At 32.5% G+C, this 21,183-nt stretch overlaps 4 protein-coding genes across 5 annotated transcripts; 3 read left to right on the top strand and 1 right to left on the bottom strand.

Moving 5' to 3' along the window:
* Positions 1–45: 45 nt before the first annotated feature.
* LOC137808554 (isoflavone reductase homolog) lies at positions 46–2,444 on the bottom strand. The gene is made up of 4 exons (XM_068609721.2): positions 1,881–2,444; positions 943–1,183; positions 499–702; positions 46–408 (listed from the first exon to the last, which is right to left on the bottom strand). Exons 1-4 carry the CDS (start codon positions 2,208–2,210, stop codon positions 245–247), a joined length of 939 nt encoding a protein of 312 aa, XP_068465822.1. The 5' UTR covers positions 2,211–2,444; the 3' UTR covers positions 46–244.
* A 1,424-nt stretch (positions 2,445–3,868) lies between these two features.
* LOC137808552 (uncharacterized) lies at positions 3,869–12,523 on the top strand. The gene is given in 4 exon segments (XM_068609719.2): positions 3,869–4,191; positions 4,776–5,226; positions 11,878–12,330; positions 12,332–12,523. Coding segments are annotated over 3 exon segments (831 nt in total). The 5' UTR covers positions 3,869–4,191; positions 4,776–4,879; the 3' UTR covers positions 12,363–12,523.
* A 1,048-nt stretch (positions 12,524–13,571) lies between these two features.
* Positions 13,572–14,119, top strand: LOC137805708 (egg cell-secreted protein 1.1). The gene has a single exon (XM_068605643.2). The coding sequence runs from the start codon at positions 13,621–13,623 to the stop codon at positions 14,035–14,037; it is 417 nt and encodes a 138-aa protein (XP_068461744.2). The 5' UTR covers positions 13,572–13,620; the 3' UTR covers positions 14,038–14,119.
* Positions 14,120–17,142: 3,023 nt separating this feature from the next.
* LOC137805990 (diacylglycerol O-acyltransferase 2D) lies at positions 17,143–21,137 on the top strand. Of its 2 annotated transcripts, none has more exons than XM_090299818.1 (9): positions 17,143–17,478; positions 17,584–17,658; positions 18,203–18,288; positions 19,006–19,112; positions 19,194–19,349; positions 19,421–19,507; positions 20,430–20,485; positions 20,608–20,695; positions 20,819–21,137. In XM_090299818.1, exons 1-9 carry the CDS (start codon positions 17,180–17,182, stop codon positions 20,918–20,920), a joined length of 1,056 nt encoding a protein of 351 aa, XP_090155944.1. In that variant the 5' UTR covers positions 17,143–17,179; the 3' UTR covers positions 20,921–21,137. The 2 variants fall into 2 exon arrangements, with proteins under 2 accessions (XP_090155944.1, XP_068461966.2); XM_068605865.2 differs by having other exon boundaries at positions 20,430–20,527.
* The last annotated feature ends 46 nt before the right edge of the window (positions 21,138–21,183 follow it).

Here is a 21,183-nt window from a genome sequence, read left to right as displayed (position 1 = left end):
TTCAATATATAATTATTTATCGTTTATCGTTTAAAACAAAACAAATTTGGTTGAAGATAAAAAGACAACGTGTCTTTTTATAAGTAACTTTGTCTTCATTACCTCTCAAAAACAATAGAGATTATTTAATGATAGAGTAATTAAACTCGTTTACATTTCAAAATCAGAAAAGTCCACTTTCTCCCACAAAAAAAATCCCCTTAAATTAAGAATTTTTCTGCTAAAAACCGTGTGGGAGTTCATTTTACACATAAATTTTGAGGTACTCGTCCATGCGTGTGTAGTTCACTTCAGGGTAAAGCTTGGAAGCTTCTGCACCCTCTTCTCCAATTTCAAAATTTGTTAAACACCCCTCATAGAATATATGATAAAAGTGCCCAATCCCTACTTGAAGTTTGTAATCCAACCCTGCAAATCAAATTCAGAACAATTACAAATCAAAACGAATGGTCTAAGAAAATAAAGTTACTTTTTCCAAATAAAAATTGGATGTGTTACCTTTCAGTGTTGTAAGAAAGCCTTCTGGAGGAATGTATGTCTTCTCCAGTTCCTTTCCAATGAGTTTCTCCCAAATTCCAATAAGCTCTGCTTGGGACAGAATATTTTCTGGTGGCCTTAGGTACAACGTTTTGTTAAGGGTTCGTGGATCATCTATTGCTTTCACTGTGTATGTTGCAACATCATCTTCATCCAGAAAAACAGCTGCAATCATCACAGAAATGTCACTATAAAATAAAAGATATCTGTTTTGATTGAGTTTGGAGGGGTGACCAAGGTTTTAAATTGCAGTTGAAGCAGTAATTGAGGTTTCATTGATGATGTTGCAAGAAAATTGTAGGTAAATGCAAATGATGTGGTCACAATTGTTATGTTAGAGATACTCAAAAACCTTAATGTGGTGACTCAAAAATCACAATCATTTATTGAAACTTTGGTACTGACCTTTGAGAGTGCCATCCCCAAAGAGATGCACCTTGTCCCTTGGAGGGACAAAACACCCCATCTGAGAGAGGCTGCCAGCAAAGTATCCAGCAAAAAGGTTTGCAGAGATGTAAGTAAAAGGAATGTTGGCTTCCTCTATTGCTTTCCTCACAGCCATTTTATCTTCAAATGTTACCCTTCCTGGTTCTAATGCATCTCCCATCCTTGCTGGGTCTAGTCCAAATTCAGAAGGCAAGAAACGCTGCATGGAGCACAAACATTGTTTAGATATGAAAAATGTAACTATGAGAACCGCAAATTAAAAGTCACCAGTTTATAGCTGTGATTTGTTCAATACAATTTCAAAATTGCTCGATTTTAGTTGTTTCTTTTTTCAAGTGTAATCTGATGCAAAATTATCAACATATCAGCACTTATTAGATATTGTTTAGTAATTTGTGTCCATGTCCATCTATCATTACCAAAGAGTGGAAACAAAAATAACTAGTACAAGTGGGACACCACATTATATTACATGAATGATGATCATGTTATGGAAGGAATGGAAAAACAGTGGTTTTTATTCATGATAAAGAATGAAAATATTACTATATCAAGTGTATTTGTCTTGTGCAGTAGGTAAGGGAATCACTCCACATGCAAAGTGCCGAATTAAACAAAAATATGAGGTAATAAATAATACATTACTATCAATTGCCGCGTCTATGCTACTGCTAAATTGAGGAATTTTGTAACTGAAATTATAAAAAAAAATGATAAATATTAAGAAGTGAATTTTAAGTCTAATTCAACCAAATAAAATTAATATGAGATAGATTTACACACTTATATACTATGAAATGTTTTAATCTTTAGTTGATATGAGATATGAGATGTGCATAAAACTGATAAATTGAATGTTTTGTAAAAGAAATAGTCCTGAAAGAAGAAGGGTTGACCTTAATGTTTCCAGCTTCTTTGATGGCATGGACGAGTTTGAGTTGCAGAGTGATGCAGTGGGTTCTGAAGTGAACACCAGAGATGGCACTGATGACAACATCAACCTTCTTCACTGCATCCACAAGGCTTTTGTGATCAGAAAAAGAGGCTTCAACAAGATGAGCACCTTGTTTCTTGAAGGAGAGCAGCATCTGCAGCTTTTCAATTTGAAGGCCCAACTCTGGGCGTTGAACCACGTATGTTTCATGCCCCTCAGCCAAACATGCCCTTACTATCCTCCTCCCTATGTACCCTGTTCCCCCCACCACAAGAACCTTGCTTTTCCCCATTCCTTCTCTTCAAAACTGCTTTTCAATAACTGATTATTCACTCTGCTCTGCTACTGCTGTTACTGCTACTGCTAACAATATATATATAAGAATTGAGGAAGGTGGGGGTAGCTGGGTAGGTGGAGAACCATGTCGTGTTGACTCTGTTCACTGAGTGAGGTAGCCAATTTTGAAAAAAAAAAAGACTTTTTGACTAGTTTATGGAGTTTCTTGTTAAAACGTTCAAATAATGATGATGTTTAGTTCATATTCAGATTACATTATGGTTTAAATGTTTGGTCCAAAATATTATGTTTTTCTTGGTTTCATTTCTTTTACAAAGATTATTTATTCAATTTCGCAAAATATTTTCTTGTGTTAACACTATAATAACAGTTTTTACCTGAGTTGTATTTTTCATCATATTATTGGTGAAAGATAAACACTAAAATATGAAGAACTCTGTATCCACAGTTAACATGGACAATCTCCAAAATGTGGAATTAGAAGCCACATGTCAAATTAAGTATTGTTTATTTAATTTAATTGATATATAATCTTTGAATTTAACTCTAATCTATCAAAATTCAACTATGTTTAGACTAGATTATTGGTTTTAATTTTTTAAATTTGTGAATATGAGTGAGGGGCATGACTTTTTATTAAACACTTAAATATTAACTTATTTTATATATATTAAATTACAAAAATATAAATATTGGTGAATAACAATTGAAAAATAATTAGTCCTTTATTTTGTAAATATAAAACAATTTGGATTAGGGATGGCAAAGCGGGGCGGGCTGTGCGGGCCGGCCCGCGACCCGCTGGTAAAAAACGCGGGGGCGGGCTGACTTTTTCAACCCGTTAACCCGCATTAACCCGCCCCGCATTAGTCCACGGCCCGCGCGGGCTAGCAGCGGGGTGGGGCGGGCTGACCCGCTAACCCGCAAGAAAAAAAAAAGGATAAAAGTTCTTTTAAGGTGACATCCAATGTTATTAAAATGAAAGAATGTCAATAATGTTTATGTTTAATGTTTTTGAATTAATGTTTATGTTTATGTTTAATGTTTTGGAATTAGGTATTTTTAATGTTTTGGAAGTGGAAGAATAGTGATATTTGATATTTATCTTAATATTTTGATGTTTGACTATGTTTGAAAAGGAAGAAAAATTAATTTAGGTTTGATAGTAACAAATATATAAGTTTAATTTGACAATTTTTAAAAAAAGAATGTAAAAAAAAAAGAATGTGAGCTAACCCATAAACCCGCGGGCTAGCTCTTATGCTGGACGGGTTGAGAATTTTAGCCAGCAATAACTTTACGGGATGGGCCAACCCGACCCGCATTTTTGCGGGCCAAACACGGGGCGGGCTAATGCAGGAGGGGCTGGCCCGCTTTGCCACCCCTAATTTGGATGTTGAAAATCACAATTTTCACTGTGTTTTTCTAATTTAATTTAAAATAAATTTAAATACTTAACTCTGATTAGCGACTTAAACAAACTCTTTTTATAATTAAATTGCTTTTAAAAAGTCATAATTGAATTGGTTTGATTTGAGTTTTAAACAAAATTTACATAAAATCATTGTATAGTTATGATTACATTCAATCATAGATTTATCCAAACAACACATGGTATTTTGATTCAAATAATGTGTATCTGTCCATGTATGTGTTCTTCCTTTCATAGTATTTCGCTAAAAAAACCTCTGCTTTTGGCCTCGTTGGTATTACTCTTTCAGACCCTGAAACCAAGAGAGAGACTTTCATAATCACTGATGTCACATCTCCACCTTACTCATCATAACATTCTTTCTACCCTCCAATTTTCACACCTATCACCCTCTTTTCACTCCCTGCTGGTGCTGATTCAAATCATTGACACTGGTGTTGCAAATTGGAGAACCATAACTTTTAATCGCTGAATCATTGGGCTCTCTTTTTTTTGCATCCAAACCAATCAGCCTTTGCTTATGATATGCCATATTATTATTACAGTAAGTATAGCAAACCCTTTTTTCTTCATCATTGTTCTCTTCCTTTAGGACTTCTTAATCTCCGTTATTTCCCATGTATAGTAACTAATTATTTATTCAACTGGATTTAGTTTATAATTAAAATTCCACTTGCTTGCACAAATGCCCAATTTGTCTCTGTTATGAAAGAGAAGTGAAAGAAATGTACTTTAGATTTAGTTGGGTTTTTGAATATGAGAATTTTTGGGGTTATAGATGGATCTTCTCATCTTCTTTCTCCCAGTATAGAGTTTTTGGCATTTAGGTTTGGTGGCAGTTTTTCTTTGGTTTATTGTATTTTCTTACCATTAATTGTTATAGATTGTGACTTTTCTGCTTAGTTAGTTTGCTCCATGGAACTTGAATTGAGTTTTCCCAGAAAATGAAAATTGAAGTTGACACTTAATATCAGTCTTTCTGCAAGGGAATCTTAGCAGAAGAAATGGGTTAGGGTTGCTTGATTAGCAAACTTCTTGCTATTATGACTAATAAACATTATACTGAATCTTTGATCCAAGGAGTTGTAATTGGAAATTTGAAACTGACTGTGTTTTTATCCATAACAGGATTAGTTGGTGGGTGTACAAGGAGGACATTTTATAGTGGTCAACCATTTGCTTTGAACTGCTAAAGAATCATTCAAAGATCCGGTTGAGTGAGTACTAGGAAGATGGGATCTTTCATAGGTCATATATTGCCAGGGACCTTGTTTCTTCTAGTTGGGGCATGGCATATATGGGGATCTGTGGTGAGGTATGTATCAAATCCTAAGACATTCAGAGTCCATGTTTGGAATCCAGTTCCGGGGTTTAATGGAAGACTCAAGCACTTGGAGCTCTATGTCATTTCAATTGGTGCTTTCATTGACTTGTGTGTGGAGCTTTTGTTAGCAACCCAACTCAGGTTTTTTGTAGATGGATCCTTGAACACCACTTACTTCAATAACTTTGAGCACTCTGGAATGCTTCTAATGTTTCTTATCTATGGTGTTGTTGCTCTCTTGTCGCAAAAGACACGGTAAGTTTTTGCTGTTGTTCTTATTGATATTATGTTAGTCATTTCTTGTTAAAATTCATAACCAATCTCTCATTTCTTCCTGTTGTACCTGTGATTGAAGACCTTAGTTGTGTAATGCAATTTAAAGTGTTGGTATCCATCGCTTAAGAATAAATGTTTCCCATGTCTTTTAGTCAAGCCAGATCAATGCCCTTAATCGATGCAAATCTTTCTTTTTCTGGTCTGAAAAATTGAATGCCGATTAATTCTGATGTTTTTAATCTATGATACTGTTACCCTGCTCTCATAAGGGATAAGGTTAGTTTAGTTGTTTCTCTTTATTAAAGGAAAAGAAAGAATAGGGTAAATCCCTTGTGTATATTGAACACATAGGGTTATGTTTATATAGGAAAAAGAAACATATGGGCTAAGCCCATTACATAAATATGAGATATCTAACAATATCTATAATATCTCATAATATCAAATAATATCTAATTATATCTAATAATATCTAACACTCCCCCTCAAGCTGGTGCATATAGATCATATGTACCCAGCTTGTTACAAATGTAATCAATCCTAGGTCCTCGTAAGGGTTTAGTAAAAATATCTGCTAATTGATTATTTGAATTAACAAACTCAGTCTTGATATCTCCTGATATAATCTTTTCTCGAATGAAATGACAATCAATCTCAATATGTTTTGTCCTTTCATGAAAAACTGGATTTGAGCTAATATGAAGAGCAGCCTGATTATCACATATCAGTGTCATTTGAGTAACCTCTCCAAATTGCAATTCTTTAAGTAACTGTTTAAGCCAAATAAGCTCACAAGTAGCCGAGGCCATAGCTCTATATTCTGCTTCTGCACTAGATCTTGCCACAACACTTTGTTTCTTGCTCTTCCAAGAGATCAAGTTATCACCAATGGAGACACAATAACCAGAAGTTGACCTTCTATCAGATGGAGATCCTACCCAATCAGCATCTGAATAACAAACGACTTTAGTATGGTTATTATGACCATATAACAAACCTTTTCCAGGAGAGCCTTTAATGTACTTCACTATACGAATGACTGCATTCCAATGATCTTCACATGGAGAATTAAGAAATTGACTCACCACACTGACTACAAAGGAAATATCAGGACGAGTAACAGTGAGATAGTTCAATCTTCCAACTAATCTCCAGTACTTCTCAGGATCTGAAAGAGGCTCCCCCTGATTGGGTAGAAGCTTGACGTTGGGATCCATGGGAGTATCAACAAATTTCGAATTCATCAACCCAATTTCCTCCAAAATATCTAATGCGTATTTTCTTTGAGAGATAACAATACCAGTATTGGATTGTGCTACCTCAATCCCCAAGAAATATCTGAGTTTGCCAAGATCTTTGGTCTGAAAGTGTTGACAAAGGTGTTGTTTTACTTGTGAGATGCCATGGTGATCACTGCCTGTAAGAACAATGTCATCAACATATACTACAAGATAGATACACCCAGCACTCGAGTGACGATAAAAAACTGAATGATCGCCTTCACTGCGAGTCATACCAAATTGTTGAACAACATTGCTAAATTTTCCAAACCAAGCCCTAGGAGACTGCTTGAGGCCATATAAGGATTTGTGAAGACGACATACCAATCCAGAAGACTCCCCCTGAGCAACAAAACCGGGAGGTTGCTCCATATAAATTTCTTCCTGCAAATCCCCATTAAGAAAAGCATTTTTAACATCCAGTTGATAAAGAGGCCATTGTTGAAGAGCAACCATAGCTATGAATAAGCGAACAGAGGCCATCTTTGCTACTGGAGAAAAAGTATCACCATAGTCTAAACCAAAAATTTGGGTATAACCCTTAGCCACAAGACGAGCTTTGAGACGATCAATAGTACCATCAGGACCAACTTTGATAGCAAAAATCCACCTGCAACCAACAACAGATTTCCTAGATGGTAAAGGAACAAGTTCCCAAGTTCCATTATTCTGAAGCGCATTCATTTCATCAAGCATGGCCTGACGCCAACCAGGATGGGCTAAGGCATCACCTACAGATTTTGGAATGGATACAGAAGAAATAGACGAAAGGCAGGTATAAAAGGGTTGAGATAGTCTATGGTAACTCAAAACAGTATAATGTGGAGAGGGATTACGAGTAGAACGTATACCTTTACGGATAGCAATAGGAAGATCAGGTTCAACAGTCGGAGGTTCAACTATAGGAGCCGGAGGGGGATGAGGTGTTGGCACCAGAATAGAGTCTGCTGATGGACGATGAGACGGTTGACGACGACTATACACCTGAAGAGTTGGCGGCGGTGGTGAATTGTTAGGTGGACTAGGCACAACAAGAGGAATATTAACTTGATTAGATGAAGAAATTGAAGGAGAAGGACAAGACTTAAAGTAAAGGGAAGATTCACTGAAGGTGACATCTGCTGAAATAAAATAACGGTTTAAAGACGGTGAGAAACATTTATATCCTTTTTGTGATCTAGTGAACCCTAAAAAGACACATTTGTGTGACTTAGGAGATAATTTATCAAGACCAGGACTAAAATTATGAACAAAACATGTGGACCCAAAAACTTTGGGAGGTAAAGAGTGGAGAGGGTCATGTGGAAATAAAATAGAATGAGGAATTTTGTTATCTAAAACTGAAGATGGCATGCGATTAATGAGATAACATGCACTAAGAACAGCATCACCCCAAAAACACTGAGGAACATCACCATGGATTAAAATAGTACGAGTTGTTTCAACAAGATGTCTATTCTTGCGCTCAGCTACCCCATTTTGTTGAGGTGTATAAGCACATGAAGTTTGATGAAGAATACCATGAGAAGCCATAAAATTTTTAAAAGAATGAGAAAGATACTCACGTCCATTATCACTGCGCAAAATTCGGATGGAAATTCCAAATTGATTTTTAATTTCATTGTAAAATATTTGAAATATAGAAAACAACTCAGAACGGTTTTTCATTAAAAATACCCAAGTACATCTTGAATAATCATCAATAAAAGTAACAAAATACTGAAATCCTAAATTAGACTTAATACAACTTGGTCCCCAAATGTCAGAGTGAACTAAGGCAAAAGGAGATGAAGCACGTTGTGAGACACTACGAGGAAAAGAACTACGAATGTGTTTCCCTAACTGACACGACTCACACGATAAAGTAGACACATTAGACAAACTTGGAACAAGCTGTTGCATCTTGGCAAGACTAGGATGACCCAACCGAGCATGAATGAGAGATGGAGAATCCATAATTGCGCCAACATGTGCAGAGATCTGTAGTTGATAAAGTCCATGAGACTCACATCCGGTGCCAATCATCCGTCCCGAACTCCGGTCCTGTAAAGTAACAAAATCTTTGGTAAAAGAAATAACACAGTCAAGGGAACGAGTGAGACGACTAATGGATAATAAGTTAAATGGAGACCCAGGGACATTATCAATAGATAAAGATGAAAAAAGATTAATAGTACCAACACCATGTGATGGTACCCTATATCCATTGGCCATGGTAACTGAAGGTAAATAACCCGTAGTAGATAGGGAAAAGAAAAAAGATTTATTACCAGTAATGTGATCAGTGGCACCTGAATCTAGAACCCAAGGGCCATGGGAAGTGGAGTGAGTGAGGCCAACAAAAGATGTACCTGAATGTGCAACAGAAACTGTGGAACTAGGGTTCTGACGATCCTCATACCATTTAAGAAATTCATTGAAAATAGCAGGCTGGCTTGGGGTATCAATTGAAGTATGGTCCATGGTAGAAGGTTGCACAGGGGCAATTTGAGCAACCGCAACAGATCTAGGAGGACGACCATGTAAGGCATAACATCTGTCAATTTTGTGGCCAAGTTTGCCACAATGGTCACACTTGTGACGCCCTTTGCCCGGCTTGTGAGGGCGAGTACGATCATTATGCTGAGATACTAAAGCAGAAGAGTCATCAACATGAGACGTTATATCAGCGGTGTGTTTACCTGGCACGCGCAAAAGGGTAGAACAAGTGGAAGTAAAATTAGGCACAATAGGAGATCCCAAAATTTGATCACGAACGTGAGAATAATCATCAGGAAGACCATGTAAACCCAATAACATGAAGAACTTGGATCTTTGTTCTAGTTCTTGAGAAGGAGTAGAGGCAGGAGGTAATAACTCATTAAAATCATGAAGAAGAGCATGAAGTTTACCTAGATATTCTGCCATTGTACCATCAAGACGTTTGGGAGCAACAATTGTGAGAAGATTTTGACACACACCATAAAGACGTTGAGTATCATTGGTATATAATAATTTTGCTTGTTCCCAAACTTCTGAACATGTTTCATAGGTACGAAAAATTTGTTTTAAAGATGAGTGAATGGTCGATTTGATAACAATGCATAATTGAGCATCAATTTTCGACCAACGAACAACCTCATTTTCAGGAAGAGTAGGATGAGTAAGATGATCAACATAACCTTGACTCTTAAGCCATAATTTAATATCTGATGCCCAAGTGTCATAATTGGTTCCATCCAATTTGTCAATGGAAAGATGAACATTGACGTAATTAGTATAAATAGATGAATCCGGCATAATGACTGAAGAAGAAGCCATAGTGGCAGCGAAAGCGGAAGAAGCCATAAAAGATAAGGACAAATCCAGTCACCGGTTAATTGGCGGGAGCAACAAAGATGAAGGCTCCGACAGCGATTCCGGCGGCGTCTCCGGCGAAGGTCCGGCGAAGGTCCGGTGAGACAGTGGGGGTGGTGGCTGAAAAATTCCAGTGAATAGTGGATTCACCAATAAAAATTGAACCCTAAACCCTAAACTCTAACCTTATGCTCTAGATACCATATTAAAGGAAAAGAAAGAATAGGGTAAATCCCTTGTGTATATTGAACACATAGGGTTATGTTTATATAGGAAAAGAAACATATGGGCTAAGCCCATTACATAAATATGAGATATCTAACAATATCTATAATATCTCATAATATCAAATAATATCTAATTATATCTAACACTCTTCTTATTATTATGTTTCTGGCATTTTCTTTTGAAAAATGAGTTACTACAAGTCTCTAGAGCCTGTTAAGAACGAAAAAGTTGCTAATGGAATTTCAAAATGTTGGTATCCATCAGTTAAGAACAAGTTGTTCTAATCTAAAACACAATGAATGCTGCAATGCTGCTTGAATGTGTCTCTATCTAGTAATGGCTAAAAAGTTTCTATTAATTTATTTCTCACAAGTGTGTGGTGAGTTTGGTGAAGGTGGTTGGTGGTTGTTTTGGGTTGTTTGGATGACAAAGGTTAGGCAAAGAAAGTGCATCCAAGAAAGAAAGAGATCAAAACTCAGAAAGAAAAGTGTTGAAGGAGAAGAGATTACCTTGAGGAAAAGAAGGAAGCTAGCTTATGATGGAAGCTAGTCAAGAACCAAAAGAAAAAAAATAGAGGAAGAAAGGAGGTAGAGAACTTGCTCCACTTACAAAAAGATAAGCAAGGAGGGTGATTCACCACTTGATTCCTAGCACTCAAGATAAGAACCTACAAAGGATAGAATTTCATACCTCTCACAATCTTTCAATCTCTAAGCAAAATGCTCTCATTCATCCAAGTTATGGCCAAAACACACTAGAGCTTATAGAGCTAGACGGGTGGGACGGGTGGCCAAACAAACCCCTTCCTACAGTTGTGTCCAAACACAAAGCCACTAAAGGCATATTCAAACATCCTAAAGGTTATTCAATTTGTTGGATTCTTGATTCCCTCTCCTTAGCCTTAACCATGGCTCTGGTAGTTGCTCCTCTTTGAGATGTTTCATTCCCATCCATGCCCTCATCAAGTATGGAGGATAATTATAGGCCTGAAGATGTTGATGGTGAATGAGTGATAGGATCGCATGTTTCACTAGGATTTTTTTCCTTCTTCTGTTTACTGTAATTCTTGCTGTATAGGTGAAAAATGTCCCTTTAAATTTTTTAGGAACGTGCCTACTTTCTCATTATCTCTGGGGTTCTCTTTCTTCTGATTGTCTATATACATTAGTTCTTAAGCCACCTAGAGTTGTCTCCTGCATTGTAGCATGAAAATTGATGCTTCTGTTAATCAGTCCTAACATGCATCCTTTCATCCTTGTGATAAAATATGTTTCCTTTAAAAAACTGAACAAAAGTTTCCTTCCTGATTCAGAGCCACTGGTTCACTAGATTGATCGGTTATTTTATTCATGTAGTGTTTTGAACTAGCTTCACATAACCTTTTTTTCATGCTTTTGAAGATTCTAAGGGACAATTAGTTCCATAATCATGCTTGTGAGTTATTCTAGTGATGAGTCTGGATATCATCGGACTTTTATTACATGACTGTTTATCTCTCCTATAGTTTAGTGCTAACTGCCATATCTTCTTTTCTCACTCACTTGTCCTTAATTAAACCTATAAGTAGTACCATTGTACACATGCTATTGGAGGGAGATCACAAAGATCTTTGTGAGGCTAACAACATGCTATTCGGCAGATTTTGTGTCATTTAACAACTGATTCTTCCCAGTTTTTTCAATTTCCACAGACCTGTGTTTCCCTACATCTTAATTTATTTGTTAAGTGCTGTTTTTTTAACCTGTGGGCTCTTTTCCATTCTCATTTTCTTGATTGTCTTATGCAGATATCTTCCCTTGCCGGTCAGTGCTCTTTGTTTGATTGCTGCCACAGCATTCTGTGCAGAGTATCTTCTATTCTACTTTCACTCAACAACACACAAAGGCCTTGAGGGCTACTACCATGTCCTCCTTGCTTTCCTCATTGGGCTATGCATTATATCTTCAGTTGCTGGGGCCCTTTTGCCTACCAGCTTCCCAGTAGATTTATGTAATGGCATTGCTATAACGCTGCAAGGAATCTGGTTTTATCAGACTGCTTTAGTTCTGTACGGCCCCATGCTACCCTCTGGTTGTAGGCTCAGGGATAGTCATATCACATGTCATGCAAAAGAGAGTGAGATTCGGGCTGAATTGCTTGCTAATGTTCAACTCTTTGTTGCAGTTCTCACTGTTCTTGTAGGAACTGTAGCATGTTATGGCTTTGCAGCTTCAAGATATATGCCAACTGTGAAGAACTTGCCCAATTCAAGTTGCGTTAGAGGAGGAATGAAGTAGCAAAGCAATGCAGCATGGTTGACAGATAATTTTTTTCTTTAAATTTGTTGTCAGAGATTTGTTCCTATGCTGAAAAATATCAATCCCTTAAACGAATCTAATTACTTTCATTAGTGATTGAGTCTGTGCAGGGAATGGAGTTGGTTTTGCAGTATATTGACAGTGTTGTTTCTTGTAAAAGGTGTGCATATTGAAGTAGTGTGGTGAAGGAAATGAAATTTTTGGGACCAAATGTAAATAACCAGGGAAAGTGTTGTTTTTTATATGGAAACTTTTACTATGTAAATTTATGCAGTGGGTTTTGAAATTTCATCATGATAAGAATAAATCATTATAATTGTTGGCTTTCAACTAGACAACTTTAATAAGTATTTTAAAGATATCTCCTCCAAATGACTAACATTAATAATTAATAATCTTAGATTTATGGGTATGAACCCACTGTATATATTAGAGTTAAGGGAAATATTAAACTTTTAATAATGTTAACAGAAGAAAAAAAGTTGAATTTGTAATAATTTAAAAAAATTCAGACCAAAAAAAGTTTAAAACGGAAATCATAAACTATTTTTGAAGAGAGCAAAGAAAGAAAGTTCTTCCACCCCATATCAATTTGAATCTATATGCTATCATCTTTTAAAATTTTCAAAATTATACTTTATTCTGAATTTGAAAATCCAAAATTCAAAAAATCCAAATTAAAAAAGATGTATATATAGAATAAAATTAAAAACTCCAATTTTAACATATATTACAAGACACCAACTCGGTTTTCTTACCATCTTCGGGCAATTTCATCATGTTATTATTTAAAATTATACAATCCTCTACTTACTATTTCCTTTTCGCAGTGAATAGCAAGTAAAGTTTAATAATTTTTCTATATTACTATATGTTTTGAAAATTAAGAAGATGTCTATGGTAATTTTGTAAAGAGTTGGCTAATATATAAATGAGAAAAATGAAAAGTTAATAAAAAGCATTAAAAAGTATAATAATAGATCAAATGAACACAAATTTTAAAAGAACTCAAAGGACTAATTAGGATTTGATTAATCATTAACGTACATGTTCATGAAAACACAAAGAAAACGTAAATCATTGATTCAGTATAAAACAAGTTAATTATTTTGACACTGTTCATATCCTCACACCAGCTGTTACTAAACTACCATCTTCTATATAAATCTGAACCAAGGTTTCATCAGAATCATCATCCACTGCACCACATTTTCATCATTTCCTTCACTAAAATGGCTTCCACTAACACCCTCTTTCTCCTTTTTTCTTCTGTGACTCTAGCTGCATTGCTCTCATCAGCATCAATGGTTGAGTCCAGATTATTGGTCTCCAACAACCCCTCTTCAAGCCTCATGGTTCGGTTAAAGCTTGAGGGTGAAGCCTCCAACTGCTGGGACTCACTGTGGCAACTCCAAGCATGCAGTGGCGAAATTGTGACATTTTTTATGAATGGTGAGACCTACCTCGGACATGGTTGCTGCCAGGCAATTAGGGTGATTGGACATGATTGCTGGCCCAACATTGTTGCCTCTCTAGGCTTCACCGATGAAGAGACTGATGTGTTGGAGGGTTACTGTGAGGAGGCTGTTCTTCGTTCTCCTCCACCACCACCAAAATCTATGGCTGACCCAGAACACATTCTTCCATAAAGGAATTAACTTTGCTATTTCTGCTTTACAATGAATGATAACAAATAAGAGCTTTGTCTTGTTTCATTTTCAGTTTCACGTTTATGCTTTTGAGCTGTTCATATTTTTCTGAAATATATGAGTCAGTGAAACACGTTGTGTTTTTCATGCTTAAAATGGTTAATTGTGGCATAAGAATGGATTAACATCAAATTAGTAGGGAAAAAGTGTTTAACTATAGAATATGATTTGTATGATTTTATATTTTTTAGTGATGATATGTTCACATTATAACTAGAAAGAAAAATAAATTTTTTGTTAGCTTTGTATTGATCAAAGCTGATATATTTCAATTTGGTATTGATAATACTATTTTTTAGTTTTATTTATATTTTATCTTCGATTATTTTATATTATTCAACATAAATTACAAAATTTACTTATATCATTAATAATGATAATTTCCAATAATGTAATTATGTTATTAATCTCAATTTAGAATAATATTTTACTTACACAATAAATTAAAATGTAATATTTTGAAAAATATTTAATATTGTTTATTATTTAAAAAATACTAACTTTTTATGTTAATTACTATTAACAATTTTTTTTTAGTTTATAATAATTTTGAGAATATAAAAAAATAAAAAAAATATTAATAAAGTAATGTCTTGGTTCAAAAGTAATAAAGTATGTTTGCATATATCAATGTCTTGGTTCAAAAGTAATAAAGTAAAAAAATGTCAGTTACTTGGATCCATTATTTTACAGATAAAAGAATGAAAGAATATCCTTAACCTCTTAATAATAAATATCATATATCATTTTTGTATTTATCCTCATCATCTGTTATAGTATTTTTTATTATCCGTTATAATATTTTTTATTTTTTATTTATAAGGTTTTTTAATATTAATAAATAATATTTTTTTATTTATATAAGATGTGATTTATTTTCTAATTTTTAATATTTTAAGAAAATATTTTAATTTTAATTTTTATTTAATTTATGTTGTATATAATTATTGTTTATGAGTTATAATTTATTTAATTTTTTATTGTAGTATTTTTTATTCTTACATAGTTTTTAATGTTAAAAATAGTATTTTTATTTATTTATATAATATTTTATTTATTTTCTGATTTATTTTCAATTTTTATAATACATATTTAATATTTTAAGAAATTACGTAAAATTTCTGTTTTTTTAGTTATAATTTTTAAATTATACCTATGCGACCAAATTTTTGTATAATACACCAAATTTAACTTCTTGTACCAATGAAGTTGTATATATTAAATTTAGCAGATGGTCTATGACTTTTCACATGAGTAGACTAGACGCATAGACAAGACGGTCTATGCCTTTCACATCAAATTTTCATTAATAATATTAATTATTTATAAACAATTTATCAAGTATTCAAAATTATAATGGTGCTGGAGAATTAAATTATATTTATATTACTGCTCCAACTTTTAGATTTTATGTACTTTCATAATTATTAATCACAAAGGTCTACATTTATTCCAACCTAACAGAAACATGGCTAAGGTACTCTTAATCAAATTATATATGTTTTAGGTATCAAAGAAAGAACATAAGAACACATAAAAGTCCTGTTATGATTAAATCAATTTCTTAATTTATAATAAAAAAAATCAAACTTCTTTCATTAGGATATTTAAGTTGATTTTAATTACTTATTTATAATAGTTAATTTATTTTGCTTTTTATTTTCTTCTTTTATAAATAAATTGTTATTGAGAAATATATTAAATTGTGATATACCTAAACAGACCTTCAATTAGAACACATGTTCTAAGTATATAATTAAATCTTCCGAAACCACTTAAATTTGTCAATGACCATAAACTCCTCACATAAACCACATAAACAAATAATTATGTGTAACAATTATAAAATAATTTTTTTCATACATAGGCAATTGAAAACAGGTCTAAATATTTCATACCCTTAGGCAATGTGAAACAAGTTTGAATTCACATCTTAGTTTTCTAAATAAGGACGAACTTGCAATATGGAATTATAAAATAATATTTTTCATACAATCAATATGAAACAAGTTTGAATTCATATCTTTAGCTTTTCAAATAAGACAAAACTTGCAATACGAAAATATATGAAAATGTGGTTGTGTGTAAGTTACTCATTTGTTTATGATTTTTGGATTAAGAAGTATAGTGAAAAACTCAAAGAAATTTTCTAGTGAACACAAATTTAATCAAGTGGTTATCTCAAAAATCATTTTTAGAGGACAAAGAGAAAAACACAAATATGATGAAGATGATGATAATGATTGGTTGCGAAAATAAAGGAATACAAGATGAAAATGACAAGTAAAAATAAAAAAAAATTAAAAGACAAACATGATAACATAAAGAGAAATGGAAAAGTGCACAAAAATAAGGTAAAAAAGAGGAAGGGGTGAAGGAACTAAATTAGTATCTAATTATATATAAAAAAATACTTAGTCACTGTATTGACTAAATTAAATATTATTTTAAAGACTAAAAAATTATTGATATCTAAAGTGGTTTTTATTACTAATAAAAATTTATAAAATATTTTTTAAATTGGTATTTAAATTAGTTAACAAAGTTTTAGTTACTAATATTTTAATTTTTAAATTAGTTTATAAAAGACTAAGAAAACTAACTTTAAATATGAAATAGTAATGAATAATTAGTAATTTGATACCAATTTAAAAATATTTTATATTTTTTTATTAATAATAAAACTACATACTAATAATTTTTATAGTTTATAAGTTATTTTTATTTTAATTAAATAATAACTAATTATTTTTATATTCAAAATAAATTTATATTTATTGATTTTTCTGAACATAACATTCCATTGGCAGTGATGTTTTGTTCAATTATTGGTCTTCTAAAACAGAAAAATAAATTTTTCCTTTTATACAAAAGTACAAGACAATTATTGGTCTCTAAAACAGAAAAAGGAACTTTTGCTTTTTATGAGACAGTGTACAACTGTGAAAAAGTATAAATTAGTTGAAAATTGACAGAGAATAGCTCATCATGACCTCCAAGAAAGCTCCCTTTAACTTCCATCCATTTCTGCTTTCACGTTAGATGAGAGAACAACACACGAAATATACTTTTTCCAATAGTTATGAATGGAAGAGACAGAAGAAAAAAAGGACATCAAAGTCATTTTCCTTTACCCTTTTTCATTCTGATTCTTTATTATATATTTATGGTGTTCTCCAATGTGCAAATCATGCCAACCAACTACCACACACACCAGAAAGAAGAAAGCATGGAGAAAAATGGAACTGAAGAAAACTCCTCTGAATCATGCACCTTCTTCAAGGCTCTTCCAGCACTTGCATTGTACCTTGGAACCATTCATTTCAACCTCATCTTGATTCTCTTCGCCACCTTCTTCCTTCCTCTCTCCAAAGCACTCTTGTTCGTCTTTTTTTTCTTCATATTTTCTTCATGTCTCTTCTTCTATCTGCAACACTTGCCTTCATTTTCTTCATCATGTTAAGGGTTTCACACTTTTCATGTTAGGGTCTTTGGTTTGCTCTTCGTGTTCGTCATGATTCCTGTGGACGACAAAAGCATGTTTTGTCGAAAGTTGTCCAAGTATGTATCATTGTCTTTCTCACTCTTCTTTGTTTTTTACTTCTTTAAAACTAAAAAGTAATGATATATATATATATATATATATATATATATATATATATATATATATATATATATATATATATATATATATATATATATATATATATATATATATGGATATGCATTGTATATAAGTGGGTGCAAACCTCAACCCTATGAGCCGTTTTATGGGGTTAAATTAGGCTTAAAGTCCACTTGGTAACATAGTATAAAAGCCATTTTTGAGTCTATCCTAACAAGTATTTGTTGGGTTTATTAGGTCACCACTCATAATAAGTTATCCCACACACGAGCTCCTATCTATCACTCTCGACGTGAGGGGTGCCGATTTTATGTGGTTGAGTTAGGCTTAAAGTCTACTTCATAAAAGTATATTTACAACCTGAGTCATTTTGTAAAAAAAAATTGAAATTTAAGAAAGTTGTATCCTATAACAAAGTTTTTAATGATCATTTTTCTAATCTTAATTATCTGAAAATTTTTGTTTTGGGTAAATTTTCAGATACATTTGCAAGAACATTTGCTCCTATTTTCCCATAAAGCTTCACGTAGAAGAACCACAAGCCTTTCTTCCTAATCATGCTTATGGTTTGTATCTATCCATCTACTAAATTTTCAGATTTCTTTTTATGTTTTGCCCACTATGAGTTGAATAAGAATCAATGTTTAAACTAATTTTTTATGAACATTTAAGAAAAGAATAAAATATTATGAAAGAATATATTTACAAACTAATTTATACATAAGATAATTTTTTAAAATATTTATAAAGAATCCTTACGCATACTTAAACCATATAAATAAATAAAAAAACTACTGTACTTAATATTTAATTGAATGTTACCTTTTTTTAGATCATAAGCAGATTATATTATTTATCCTTCTTTTAGGTAGTTGCAAAGTTACCTTCTTATTTATTAGGTAATAAATAAATTTGCATTTTTTGGTTGGGGATGCCTCACTCTATTTATGAATGTGTGATTCCAAACTCCTACTTGGCTTTTTTTAATAATAAAATTTAATTTAACAGTGATGGTGGAAACTAACTATTTTTAAAATAATCTGGAGGAACTTTTTGATGGGATTAAAGAAATAGAAAAAACGTAACCTATCTAACAATATCTTGAAAATTTATTAATATTTTAAAATTAAATTAAAACAGCTTCTTTAACAATAGTATCCTAAACCTATTTTTGTCTTATGAGTGTTAATTTTAGTATTACGAGAATGAAGATTATTCCAGTTTTGGTTTGTACTATTGTTGTAATGAAATGATTGAAAAAACTCATGGCACTACCTGTGCAGTGTTTGGTTATGAACCACACTCAGCTTTTCCGATTGGCATGGTTGCACTTGGCGACGGCGCCGGTATGATGCCCCTTGCGAAAACAAAATTTCTTGCTAGCAGCGCCGTAAGGGTTTGAGACTCTGAACTGAAAAAGCTTAACAAGAAGGATTCAATGCTAATTTGTTGTGATTTTTACATTTAATAGGTTTTCTATATACCTTTTATGAGACACATATGGAGATGGTTGGGATTCACGGCAGTGACAAAGAAAAATTTCATTTCCTCCTTGGAATGTGGTTACAGTGTGATTTTTGTACCTGGTGGAGTTCATGAAACAGTTTTTTTGGAGGCTGGTTCTGAGGTACACGTTGGTTCTCTTAGTTTGAATGTTGTAAGAAGTGATATGATATAATAAGAGTATACATTTTGTAGATTGTGTTTCTGAAGGAAAGAAGAGGATTTGTTCGGATAGCCATGGAGATGGGTGTTCCTCTTGTTCCAGTTTTCTGCTTTGGTCAGGTACTTCATAACTATCTCACTTTTTAATCTTAATGTCAATTTCATTTTACTCTTTAGTATACACTTTATACAAATATATATGGAATAAGTTTTTAAGAGTTGTTTTTTTTACTTAATAAATAAATTTAAAATTATATTATAATATTATAATATTTACAATTTTTTTTATGATTATAAAAGTTATTAAAGGGAAAATTTATATTATAAAAAAATATTAAATAGTAATTAACTAAATTAGATACTATTTTAGAGAATAAAAATGTTTTGGTATATAAAATGGTTTCTATTATTAATAAAATTTATAAAATAGTTTTAAATTAGTATTTAAATTAGCTATCAAGGTTTTAGCTACTAATATTTTAGATTCTAATTTAGTATCTAAACGACTAATAGAGACTAATTTAGAATATAAGTAATTAGTAGATAAAATCTTAGTAGCTAATGGTTAAATATCAATTTAGAAACTATTTATAAATTTTTATTAATAATATAAACTACTTTCGATACCAATAATTTTTTAGTTTATAAAATAATCTCTAATTTAGTTAATATAGTAACTAATTGATTTTGTTTCTAAAATTAGTTTCTATTTCGCAATTTTTTCTAGTGTTAGTAAAACCAGTAATGTCACAAATGGACAGTATGAATTATCATGAAATATTTTAACATTTTAATCCACTCTAAAATTCGTTTGACACTTAAATTTTTTTTACAAAGATTCATTTGAATAATTTACTTATTACAAATATACAAATATAAAATTTGGATTAAAAACAAAAAATAATTTATATAAAAAAAATAAAGAAAAACATATTTAACCTTCAATTTATTATATTTCCATGTCTTTATTCTTGGTTGTTATCGTTTTCATTTTCTTGAGCCACATCTAAAAAATCACCCTCTCTCTGGCTTTTGGTTGCAGACAAATTCCTTCAAGTGGTGGAAAGTTCCAGGGAAATTAATTCAAAAACTTGCTAGGTTTATGAAGATCGTTCCATTATTTTATTGGGGAATTTATGGGTGCGTCTCTCTCTCATATTGAATAATTGATTTTAGAAAGTTTAAACTGTTTATTTCTCATTCATCACTCTTCTCTTCAGATCTCCAATACCATTCAAAAATCCTTTGTATATCGCTGTGGGTAAACCAATTCAGCTACACAAAAATTCAGAACCAACAATGGAGCAGGTAAACATTCAAGAACACCTCTTTCGTTCATTCAAATTTATTGCTGGATATAAATTGGAACAATTTTGCAACATTTTTCAGTCTCAAACATGCTTTTTAACTTCATTTATATTTGGTTTTTAGGTTGTGAAAGTACACAGTCAATTTGTTGAAGCACTTCAAGATCTCTTTGAACGACATAAAGCTGAAGCTGGATATACAAATCTTCAATTGAAAATTGTATGACATCAGAGTTTTTTTTTTTTTATGAGCAATAAATAAACAAGACAACAGAGAATATAACCGACTTTAAATTATAAAATTTAGAAGTTAAAGTTATGGTAAAAAGTTAATCTTAATTAATTTTGTATCGGAGTCGAACAAATCACGTCACTCGTGATCGATCAACGGGATGATTGATTAAATTAAAAAACAAATAAAGGATACATGACAAGTATGGTAACACCCTACAAATCAGGGTAACATCTCTATAAATTAAGATCGCACCC

Source organism: Phaseolus vulgaris, chromosome 3, assembly GCF_051622355.1.
Source record: "Phaseolus vulgaris cultivar YP4 chromosome 3, ASM5162235v1, whole genome shotgun sequence".
Lineage (NCBI taxonomy): Eukaryota > Viridiplantae > Streptophyta > Magnoliopsida > Fabales > Fabaceae > Phaseolus > Phaseolus vulgaris.
Note: the sequence above shows the minus strand (reverse complement) of the source record. Positions and strands in the feature narration are given on the sequence as shown.

What these genes read in the sequence shown, in the direction of transcription:
- LOC137805990 (XM_068605865.2), top strand. Translation starts at nt 17,180, where the DNA reads ATGAATGGAAGAGACAGAAGAAAAAAAGGACATCAAAGTCATTTTCCT. An exon ending in TCTTCCTAATCATGCTTATG is followed by an intron (nt 18,289 to 19,005) that starts GTTTGTATCTAT and finishes CTACCTGTGCAG; the next exon opens with TGTTTGGTTATGAACCACAC. An exon ending in TTTTATTGGGGAATTTATGG is followed by an intron (nt 20,528 to 20,607) that starts GTGCGTCTCTCT and finishes TCTTCTCTTCAG; the next exon opens with ATCTCCAATACCATTCAAAA.
- LOC137808554 (XM_068609721.2), bottom strand. Translation starts at nt 2,210, where the DNA reads ATGGGGAAAAGCAAGGTTCTTGTGGTGGGGGGAACAGGGTACATAGGG. An exon ending in AAGAAGCTGGAAACATTAAG is followed by an intron (nt 1,184 to 1,880) that starts GTCAACCCTTCT and finishes TGCTCCATGCAG; the next exon opens with CGTTTCTTGCCTTCTGAATT. An exon ending in TGGGGATGGCACTCTCAAAG is followed by an intron (nt 703 to 942) that starts GTCAGTACCAAA and finishes TGATGATTGCAG; the next exon opens with CTGTTTTTCTGGATGAAGAT.
- LOC137805708 (XM_068605643.2), top strand. Translation starts at nt 13,621, where the DNA reads ATGGCTTCCACTAACACCCTCTTTCTCCTTTTTTCTTCTGTGACTCTA.